Below are 12,245 nucleotides of genomic sequence, written 5' to 3'. Positions count from 1 at the left end.
TAGATAACGAGGCAATAATTTCAGTCAGCAAAGCGATGATTCAGCTTACTTCAGCTAATTTAGAACACAACCGAACCGAACATTTGTAGCAAGACACTGCACAACCTTGGCTGTTTGGTTGCCTGAGCACAAGTTCAAGTTCTTTCGCAGTGCCGTAACACGACATTGGAATTTTCACCAGATGTCAACCACCGTTTGCCGTACACTCCGAATTATGTTACGGTGCTTATTGGCCAAAGAAGAGCTTGCCAACTCCTAGATCAGACTTGGATTTAGACTTGCCAAGTCTTCAATCAGACTTGGATTTAGACTGCCTGGTGTAAAAATTGACGACCATAGTTCTGAATGAAATGAGACTTGGAATTAGACTTGACCAGTACTGGAGTTGACTTGGCGTTAGGTCCGGGATATTATTTCTACTTGGGACCTTTTTGTAACTTATTTTAGAGTATATATAATAAATTTTGCGGTTGTTTAGCCATCTCTTAAAAATCTCTATGACAGTTTTCTATTTTGAGAAAATCATCAAATCTGATGTGACATTGGATGGTTACTGGGAGCCAAATATTTTTTATAGTTTCGAAGATTCAGACATGACTTCCTGTGACTCGTAGGTTTTCTGATAGCTTACCGATGAATGGTCACTCCGAGTTTTAAAAGATTGAGTGGATTTGCGCACACGCCAACTGGCTAGGAATAAAATGACACGCTCACTTTAGAAAAAAAGCCATTTTTTTGTTCTCTGCGAAAATGAAACATAATCTGATACTCTCGTCAACTTAGTTTTTTTTTCATAGCAACATTCCATCTGAAAGACTTCGTTTATTTCTAAGGATCAATTCTTATTAATTGCAACCTGTAAGTTATATGATTAAACTTCCGATCAATTATTTGATCAAAATACGTTGTGTAAAGCCATCAATGCCAATGCTTTGTTTAGTTTTAACCAGTTTTTGGTTTTTAAGTTACCAAGTGTTCGTATGAACTCTTTCTCTATATACTTCTTTTATATATTCGTTTTCAATTGTCCAAATTCAAGTCAGTTCAATCACGAACAGTTTGAAAGCTCAACGTTTTACCGCAAAACCACATGATCAACAATAAGAATAAAAATTCAATCACGCATTAAGTTTTAATTTTCATTTGATACGCCAGAAAAATCAATAAATCAAATCAAACAAAATGGTTCCAACAGTAAACTACAATTTGGCAACAAAAACAGATCCAAAAAATTCCAAAGATATTTGGGAAGCCGAAAACATCATGCGAAAATACAGGAAAAATCCAAACATTCGCCATCAAATGGACAATTTTGATTTGGACTCAGAAAGTGTTCACACAACCGATGTTCCATCAGCCGACGAATTTTATTTAGTGCCGAAAGATTTATACAAGGCAAAGTCGCGAAGTTTTTCGGCTATTCCTTTTGTTCGGCAACCCTATTACGTAACAGGCACGACTCCACTTTTGTATACTATGCCCGCAAATTACCCTTACACAATTCCAGCCAATCAGATTGCACCGATTACGCCCTATAGCTACGTTCCTGTATACCCTTATGTGTCGTCGTCGACCAATCAGAGTCCAGTTATTTCAGCCAATCAGAGCGTGTCGTCACGGGATCAGGCAGCCAATCAGAAAACGGAACCAACCGAGAGAGCAAGTTATAGAGGTCGACCATTTATTGTTGAAGAAACCATGAAATTAGCAGGAAAAGCGCAACCACGAAGTCAAATACTTCAGCCAATCAGATTTTACGAAATTGCAGAGCAAGGAGTGGACTATCAAATGGATCCTACTATTGGCCACGACTCATCAAGAAGAAACTCGGATACGAGAAGGCGAAAAAGTCTCGGTTCAAGTGACAAACTGATAACAGCTTTGAATAAAGTAAACAGAGCGGCTGAAAATTTGAACAAATTGTCAAACGACCTGAACCAAAATATGAACTCTGTTATTTCAGGCGACGATATGTATTAAAATTGTTTCAAGTTTTATTAAAAATAATTTTGTCGCGAAAACTTTATTCTGAAAGCAGCATTTATTCATATGGTTTCTATGGTACAAAATACCTGTCTCACCATAAAACATTTTTAATAATCATACTAGGTCAGATATGATTTGTGTGATCATTCATGACCAGTGTATGAATACTAAAAATCGGCAAACCATGTAAGTAAAAAAACTGAAACAAAACCTGTTGCACAAGTTCAGTTTTCACCAAAGAAAGTAGCGTTTTTAAATTTATTATTTAAAACATAGTAGACAAATCGCGACCAATTTATTTTTTAAAACATAGACCGCAAATCGAGACCGAAACAGAAAAGAAAAGATAGAAATTGACAATTTTTTTCTAAATGTCAAAAAAGTTCAAACTGCTGGGCAGTTTAAATTAAATTCTAAAATTGTACTTAAATCAGCTCCTAAGCTCAAGACCATTAAGCTAAATACAAACTCCAGCTAGCAATCGATCTAATGAAATTCTCTAACCTTACAAATTATGACTTATTGACCGGGCTTTTTCTTTTGATCGTGCTCTTTTGACATTAACTGCATTCACTAGATTGCTTAATACAATGAGTGAAAAATTTTTAATCTATTCAGTTAAAACTGTGAATGACGTAAGTCACAAGTCCAATTATGACTTATGCAAAACATAAAAACGTTATCAAATGGTGACGCGAATTAAAAAACATGACCAAAGTCTAGGATCAAATCAAAGCGTTTTCGATTAAACAAATCATTATAGCCTGAATTGACAGAGAAATGACACCCAAAAAAATTTGCTGACAAAATGCAATGAAATAACTAAACAAAAACACTAAAATGTCAAAATAACGCCTGTGAGCAAAAATTAGCTCTCAAAAACCAAAAATTTCTTCTAATACCGTTTTTTAACTCCACTTGAAGTAAACTCACTCCTCAACGAATTGATGTAAAAAAAACATCAAAAATTACTCGTTTTTCCGCTCAATTTCCTGTTTTGTCATGATCAAAATCACCACTGAAATTTGCATTCAAAAATCGCAAAATTGTATGAGGAAAAAGACAGCGCCTAAGTAAATAAGAGATAAAGGTGAATTTGCAAGGCTTTAATTTGCGACTTAATGAATTTCATCAAAAATTGTCCCAGTTTTGCTCCTCTTTTAAGCTCAAGCGACCAGACTTTTTTGATAAGTTGTACGCCAGTGCATAGGGAAAAATGATGTTATTTGACTTTTCGCCAACTCTTCACGCGTTTTCAATATATGTGTTTTTTTACAATACATTTGATAACAGAATAGTCAGAGGATCAAAAAACAACATTGCAGACATATTTCATTTTCCAAAAAAATTATATGGGTTTAAGAAATAGAGATATTCAATTGATTATTAACTAAACGTTTTCACCTACTATAGGCCTATTTCTCTAAATTTCGAGATTCTCAGGAATTGTTCTTTTTTCCGGTTATACGAATTAAATGTGCGTTCAATTATGATTCGTACGCTATTATGCAGTCGAGTAAGTTTAATTCTTGTTTTGATGTTAATAATTTTCTTAAGAAAAAAAATTTAAAAAATTTTTACATCCACTCTTTCTATTCTGTCAAATGAAACAGATCTGTCAAATCTTACATCTGTCAATTTTTTTTTGTTCATAATTGCTACTGAAAAGCACAGACATGTTAGTTAATAAAGTTTTTTTCCTCGAGGGACATGTGAAATGGTGTTTATTGAAATAAGTTTCTGTAGACTTCTTTTCTAATTCCAGCTTTTTACTACAAATATATTTTTTGAATTGACGTGTTATAGTTTACATTCCATAACTTCATACACATATTAGAATTCTTTTGCAACAAAAACGGATTAAAAATTACGCGAAAAAGCAAAATCTGATAACAAAACTTGTAAGAAAAATCTAAAACAGCACAATCTTGCTCTTCCGAAATAGGTGTTCACAACACATCATGCAAACGTTCAAAACAGACGTTTTCCAATGGATAATTTACAAACAACTGAAAACAAACAACCAAACAAAGAAAATCGTATTACGCAGAAATCCGAAGAAAGGAAAAAAAGAAAAGAACAAAAATAAACTAAATCCCTGCAAAAAATTAATGCGGTATTTTATGTACCTATATTAAATGGAGAACCCACTGGAGAAATATTTCAGCTCTGCCAGTGACCCACCTAATTCCGTGTGTATAATTCGTGTCAATAAAAAAAACCATGTATACATGATTTGTCTTTTTTGTTCGCGATATCTGTAGAACATATACAGATTAGACAGTAGACAAAAAAAGAAATAGCAAGAAAAGTGAAAGGGGTAAAATCATAAGATATATGCAAAAAAAACTGACGAAGTCGGATCAAAACAGATCAAAACTCGATTGAACATAATCCATTTTCCTTAACTAAAACTAGTTGAAAATAAAATCAATAAAATTGAATGATCGATAAAAAACATTAAAACGACTAAACTCAACCAAACGTTTCCCCACATGCTACAGAAAATTGAAAAAGATTACAAAAACTGTTGAACAAAAGCAACTAACAGGACAAAATAATAAAAGCGACAAACAGGACAAAATAAGGACTAAAAGCTGTCCTCTTACAAGCTGAGATTATTGCAACAAACAGCTTTGGTTTACAGAATTCAAACCAAAAAAACCGCTTTGAAAAAGCCGCATGTAATCAAAGATTTTTCCTCTTAATTTTATCTCTGCTTTTGACTTTTGTTAAGCAGATTGACCTGAACACTTTTTTTCACGCTGACTTCCTCTAAAACACATCCTCTAAAAATAGAAGTCACTTAAGAAAATAGATCACCATTACTTCTCTTCGCGTCTTTAAAAAGCACAGCGCACCACTACAATCCAAATTGTAACAAGGTCTTTTTTCTTAAAATGGACGTAAACTATAGTTGTCTTGGAAATTTCATTAAAACTTAGGCTACTCCAGTTCAAAAATAGTCGTTTTTAAACTTATGAAATCTTCGGTATTTTTGGTACTTAAATATAAGAAGTTTTCGGTTTTTTCGGGTTCAAAATGTAAGAACTCTTCGTTATGTTCGGTTTAAACGGAAGAAATCAACGTCCTACAAAACGGCTTTTGTAATTGATTTCTCAATTTCATAATCAAAACTTCATGAAAATCAACTAATAATAAAGATCTGAATGAATGTCCATCAATGCTCAACAACACACAGCGTACTTAAACAACACACAGTAATCATACTTAAACAATAAGATTAAGTAAGATAAAATTTAGTTCAGGTTTTGTTATCTGACTTTCTTAGTGGGCAACGCTAAGTAGTACAAACCTGACTTGGCATTTGTGGGTGTTGCAGACACTTTGGAAACTGGGCTTAGCTTGTTCCTTGCAGTAGGAGTCAGTGTAGACCAGACCACTGGACCTCTTCACACAATTCACCATCAGGTTCTGAATACCTGTGACAAAATGTGACACTATTTCTTCGTTTCAAACAAAATGCAAGCTCTTAAAGTGCATATACATCGCATAATGGTCTTCCTGTATCTTCGCCTATCTTAGAGAGAGACTGTATGTGTACTTAAAAAATTTTTTTTAAAAAATAAAACAAAAACAAAAAAATTAAGCTTGGCATCCCGTACCTAACCTTCAGAGATCATCAGTACTGAATCAGAACAATTTCAGAGAAATATAGGTTTTCAGTACTGAATCAGAGATAATTCTGAACGAATTCTGAATTTCTCTGATTCAAAGAAAAATTCAGAATCAACTTTCTCTGAAAATCTCTGAATCAGAGCAAATACAGAATAACAATTTCTGAATCATCTCTGATTCAGAACAAAAATCAGAAATTTTTTAAAGCAGCAAAACAAACAAAATTGGTCAAAAAACTGGCTCCGAAATAGGTCTTTGCAACAATAGCAGTGATAAAAGCAGGCATCTTGAGTTTTTTTGCACTTTTTAGAATATAAAAGTTAACTATGATTCTGATCATTTTTTACAACATCTGCTGCATATCTGAGCACCTGGTTCTATGATGCAATTAGAGACTCTATGCTAACCAAGAATATACAAAGATTTTGGTCAGAATGTGTTCCTTTGAGAGAAAAAACTGTCATTATAGAAAAATAATTTGCGACTTTCTCTATAATCACTTATCACTTATATAAAAAGTCTGTTATAAAAAGTCTGTTAAAGTAAATTATTTGATTTTCTTGATTTTTATGTAAACTAAACCGTATGGCCGCTCCGTACTTAATCTGCAAAAACGGCAAAAAAACACATATGAGAAAAAAATTGTCATTAATTAAAAGAAATGGCATTTGCAACAGAGAATTTTTCAACTTTTCAAACAATTTTTATATGAAAACTCGTCACAAAATGTAAACCTTTTCGACGATATAAGTAAATATATCCACAAAAATTTTGACAGATTTTGTTTTCGCTGAATCAGTACTGATAATTTCTGAATTTTACTCTGATTCAGTACTGAATTTGCTTTTGAGTTAGGTACGGGATATCTTCATTATTCTTATATTTTCAATACTATAAGTTTAGGTGTGGTTAAAATTGATAGATCTCTGAATTTCTGCTCCCTTGAACCCCGCTCAAAAAATAGATATAAAGATATCCTAAAAAGTTGTTGACACATTGGTTTACGTGTTCATTAACGATCAGACAATTAAAAACGCAAACGGGGGTGCTTTATTACACGGATGAGCTCACTGGTCAAATTCTGTCTAATGCGTGAGTTAAATTTTAATCATTTACTAGTTAAATATTTGTTTTTACCAAAAAAGTGTTTTACACAATAGTAAAGCACAATTATGACGAGCTCAATAAAGCAAATAGCTCATTTCTCATACCATTATAAAAAAGTTTTTTAAAAACAATTATATATTCAGAAAGTTTCACATTTACATTTGTCAAAAAAAAACTAGTGTCATACCTCCTCCACATCGCACAGTACACTCGCCAAGGGGTGTGGTCACCCAGAGAAACTCTTTTTCCTCGCCCTCATTTTCTTCCTTCTCCTGACCAGAACCATCGGTTTTGTCTTCGTTTTCATTTGGAACGTAGTACTCGTAACTCACACGCACAGGTTCTGCTTTAGTCGCCCTCAGCTGAAGAAGAGAAAATTTCGTTTATGTTTTTAATCAATTTTGATTAAAAGTAAAAAATTGTCGAAAATACGTAATGTTTTCTGGACGCTCAGTTTTAATTTTATTTCTGATGTTTTGGACTTAAAAAACACTTGTTTTTTAAGTCCAAAACATCAGAATTAAAATTAAAACTGAGCGTAAAAAGTTCAAGGTTTTTCTTAGGAGAAATGTTCTAGAATTAAACAAAGTAAGGTTTTCGTGGAGCGTTCTTTTAATGTTAAGTTCTATCATCTACAAGGAAATGCTTTCCTGCAACAGGGAACTCAAAACTTTCTTGAAAAAGTTAAAATTTTCCCTGACAAAACATTGAATTGACATAAAAATTTTAATATTAGCTGCTGTAATTGTCGCCGAATTCATGACTCATCTGCAAATACCCGGAATCGCCACCCAGTGTCTTTCAGTACTGAACCATTACAAAACCAGTATATCACTGAAAAACAATATTTAATTAGTATAGTTCAACAGTAAATTTGCGTTACTAAACAAAGTCGGAAAAAACATAGTATTTTGCGGAGACTAAATCAAGCCCAACTCTGCTGCTAAAGATGGTTTTACGAAACTTAACATTAACAAGAGTTTAATTCAAAGTTTTTATCAATTATCCCGCCAAAAATGTCCTCAAAAAAGTAAATTTGAAATTGAATATCTCCGATAAGATCGCAAAATTTGAATTCGACTTAAATTTCTATTATTGTTCCGACCCACTTTAGTGGGGGGAGGAACTATATACTCAAATGGGTTTTTTTGTTCAGTCAAAATTGACCGATCGATATAATCATCGTAGAGAGTTATGAGTGGTATCATTAAAAAGCCCGTCCAGCGTAGAATATGGAATTAAAAAGATTTTTTCAACTTTTGCTTTGTATAGGGAGTTATCGAGGTTTAAAGTTTTGTGAATATGTGACTTAAATCAGCTGTATTTATTCACATTTTCTGTAATTTTGACCTAATTTTCTTCAATTTTTCTAAATTTTGTTCAATTTTTTTACTGCAGTGTTATTGATTTTATCTCTAAAGATAGAGAAGAGGTTGTTGAAATCTTAGATGCGAGTTTTTTGGCTAGAATTTTTGCTAAATTATTCAAATTTCGACTTTTTTCGAGAACAAATTTGCTTTTTTAGCCCAATCATTCTAAATTTGCTGTAAGTAGATACCTTAAAACTGCTGCCGTATTCTTTTTAAGCTGACAAACAAGCTAGTTCTATACCCGCTGGCTTCCAGAGTCTTTCTGGAGTTATTATTTCGCCAGTTTTTTGCAAATTAAAACCCAATAATTACACAAAATATATTTTTATTTTTGACAACCTGTAAAATTTTGTTGAAAAAATGATCTGTTTCGCAACCATTTGATCAAATGAGTATTTTGTTCGATTTCGCATTAAAATCTGGGCTGATCTTAATCTCGTTATGGATCCTACTAAGAAAAAAATTTTCTAGATTTTAATGTGGCGCGACTTTTTTTCAAAATATTTCCGCTATGAAAAGGTTTTTATGTAAGTTTTTTTTTACTTACCAGAAATTCAGATCAGGGCTTGATGAATGACAGATACTATTTAAAAAAACAAGGAGCAACGAGACTATATTACGATTTCAGAATAAGCGCTTGCTTTTTGTGGTTCTGACCAATAGTTTTCGAAAAAAAATTTTCCATTTTCTTGAATTTTGCTTTCATCTGTTATATTTTTGTGGTCCAATAGCTTTTTGTTCCCATTCAAAGATCCACTTATTTTTCAAGCGTTGTAAATGAATCTAGACAAATCATTCAGTTGTTATCTAATGTCTGTTTTAACTTGAATACAATTTTTTAAAGAAAATATCGGTTAATTTTTGAACTCTGCCAACATTTTTTATCTTATTTTTCTAATCTTCGGTTGCAGACTCAGTAAAAAAAGCAGAAACCGGTTTCTTGTTGGTCAGAAATAAATGTTCGTAATAGTTTACGTTCAATTAATGGTCTCTTTTTTTATACAACGCGCTTTGAAGTTTTTCTTTTTTTTAGTTCAATTTGTTGCCTTGTCAATTTATCATAATAGTGGCAAGTCCAACTGACGAAAATTATAGAAAACGCACTTCGTTGAGAAAAATGCGTATATGGATATTGTAACTGTTTTAGTTATATAATTCATGCTTTTTGGACTGAGACACAGTTATCTTGCAAAATTTAAATGGACTTTTTTGGCACTGTTTGTTTATTTTGTTGTCGTACGCCATATACCTGATTACGATAGGTCTCAATTGCGTCCCCAGGACGTATAATTCAACCTAGCTAAAGAGTTCAGTTTATAGCTGTTTGTTTTAATGACATTCAAAATCAATGATGAAAAACATTTTTTTTCAACTGCATACTTTTTGCTTTCATTTTCGTAACCATGTAATTCAATCTCACTAATTAAAAACCTCAATTGCTTTTTTTGATTCATACTTTTTTTGCGGTGGGTTATACGTTGTGAAATATTGCTTCGACTATTGATTTCACAAAAGTTTTCGAGATTTCTAAACTGTTAAATTTTTGGTTTTCTTTTCTTTGTTCTCATCTTCTCGTAGTGCTTTTATGAGGAAAGCTCATTGATGATAAAATGAAACAACTTGAAAACCTACGGTTCTTGCAGGTATGATGTTATAACTATAATGCCTTAAATAGTGTGATCTCGTAAAATTGTTTAAAATTTTGGCTTCTTTTTTTATTTGTTATTTTTTTTGGTCGTGACATAGTCTCATTATTTACATGCCGATTTGGCATCTGGAGTATCAGAATCTAATTTAACGCTGTCTGTTGAATTTTTAAGTCAGTTATAAATTTTGAAAAAATTTGTTTTCAAAAACATATTTGGGATTTTGAGCTTCGTTATTTTTTTAAATCGTTTTTCGGTTGATTTGTAGCTCACTTTCTGTAAATACAGGTCACAACACGTTTCCAAAAAACAGTATTTCAGTATTTTGATATCTATGAAGGCTTTGGCTTCAAACGCTTGTTTCTCGTCTTTCTTACTACTGTTACTACGAGATTTCATAAAATATTTGGGATTTTTTATATTTGTATATTTTATAGGATTTTTGTTTTCTTTTTAATTTATAACATTAACCGTAGGTTCCTTTGGCTTATAATTTCTCGCAAATGAACATTGAATAATGGCATGTCCTAATTGCTTCCTATGGAGATATAAATGAACATTTTAGTGATTTCAGTTGATATCTAATGACCTTAATAACGGTAAAATTGTTTTCAAAAATGGAAACACATTTTTGAAATAAGTCGCACCTCGTTGCTCTTTTTTATCGACCTGTTAACCAGTCGCATTGAGGACAGTTCTCCTATCTTTCTGAAGAGGTATAGGTCACATCGTTTCGTTTAGGTATTATCTGATGCGAGTTCGATTTTTGGTCGTGAATAATGTTTGTTGTTTGATATTTTTTATTGTACTTTCTAGTTGTTCTATTAACAACAACGTTTATTGGCCCTCTAGGGTGGCGTTATTGTTTTCCATTGGTTGCTTATTAAATGATATGTATGCTGTTGAAGGTTTTCTAACTCTTCATCATTTGGTAGCCAATTAAGTCAAGAATGTGGATGAGCGGGGTCGGAACCTTATGTGCGTACGCACATTACCGAGACGCCTTGTTAAAATTAACTTTTAAACTATATCTGCTTGGGCGAAACCAAGTGGTTATTTTCACTATTCATCAAAACTCTGACAAAAATGGCTATCTTGAAAACCCCTGCAAGCCGAATGACTCACTTGCAACAATTTTCAAGACTGTTACAAAAACATTCAAGGCCATTGTCGCGCAAGATCATCGAAAATAGTCATCGCCTTAAAAGGTTCTGTAAGATAGTCACAGTCTTGCAAGATGTTCGAAGTTGACTGAGGCGGTTTTGCATGGATTCTCATAATTGCTCCCAGAAAATTTTTGAAAAAATTTTTTGCTATGCCTTATTTTCAGATGTTGGCTACAAACATTTTATGCAGATGTTCAGAAATTTTTTTTGGGTACGCTTTATTTCCAGAAATTGGCTGCAGATATTTTTGCAGATGTTCAATCCAGATATAACGTTCATTCTATGAAAATTTTGTGTTTTTTACTTTAATGCACGGAATGCTATAAGAAAATATTTCGTTGGAAATAATAAAAAGCAGTTTTTTTTATTCCATAGCAGGTTGTTGCTCGAACTCTGTGTGAAAATACTGTATATACTATGTCAATTTATGATTTCATTATGACTTTTTCATTTCCATAATTCATTACAATTCTCAAAATCATGCCCATCTGTAAAGACAAAGTTTCTGACCGCTGTATTCTCAAACACGGGTCATAAATGTACATTTGTTGTTTTTCCCTAGCTCTCAAAAATACATGGCTTTAAAAAAAGATTCTTTAAAAAGTTACCGATATAAACAAAGTGGTCTTCAGAGGTCCATCAACTAGAATCTGCTCTTCGCTGTTTTCTTCGACAACTCTGATTTCATTCTCGTTCACAACATCTCTCCCATCTCCGCTCTTCGCGACTAAAAATGAATTAAGATAATTGCATAGCTGTCCTATTCTATCTGACCGCGCTATGTTGTAAGATATTGTATAATTTTGGGTGGGTTGGGGGATGGAGGATGGGCTAAACAGGTGTGCCGAAAACTATGAAAATTTACATGTACAGGACCCGAAAAAGAATCTCTCATTTTGGGAGCCTAGTTTGCTTCACCATTACACCAGCCTGTCTTAAGCCCTCAAAATAAAAGAATTCTTGTATCCCGTCCTGACAGCTTTATCTGTTCAGGCAAATTTACGCTGAACAAAAAGGGCGTGTATTCAAGTTATTTCAAACTTGTCTTCTGAACAACTCAACTTTCATTTTCACTTTTCTATGAGAGAGAAGAAGCGCAAAGTCTTCCGATCTATATTCAAACTCGGACGAGGTTCCCAGATTTTACTAGATTTCTTGTAAATTATAGCAAAATACTATTGACAGCTCCAATAGTGTCTTATTTTCCAAAGACAGTTTTCTTTTTGTTTTCATAACAGCAAAAGCACATAATGCAGATTTTGATTCTTGAAACCCCTCTATGACAACTCTTCTAGTACGATCAGTATAGTAAATTTTTTGCCATATATGTT

At 32.9% G+C, this 12,245-nt stretch overlaps 1 protein-coding gene across 1 annotated transcript in view; it reads right to left on the bottom strand.

The window, feature by feature from the left end:
- Positions 1-12,245, bottom strand: part of LOC142349160 (uncharacterized) — a 73,657-nt gene that overhangs the window by 52,905 nt on the left and 8,507 nt on the right. The window contains exons 7-9 of the mRNA XM_075400575.1: positions 11,523-11,641; positions 6,920-7,094; positions 5,303-5,429 (exon numbers count right to left, since the gene is read on the bottom strand). Coding sequence (XP_075256690.1) covers positions 5,303-5,429; positions 6,920-7,094; positions 11,523-11,641 — 421 coding nt within the window. The remainder of the gene's footprint in view (positions 1-5,302; positions 5,430-6,919; positions 7,095-11,522; positions 11,642-12,245) is intronic.

This window comes from Convolutriloba macropyga, chromosome 11 (genome assembly GCF_964194025.1).
Source record: "Convolutriloba macropyga chromosome 11, txConMacr16.3, whole genome shotgun sequence".
NCBI classification, from domain to species: domain Eukaryota; kingdom Metazoa; phylum Xenacoelomorpha; order Acoela; family Convolutidae; genus Convolutriloba; species Convolutriloba macropyga.
This window is presented reverse-complemented; position numbering and strand designations above follow the sequence as displayed.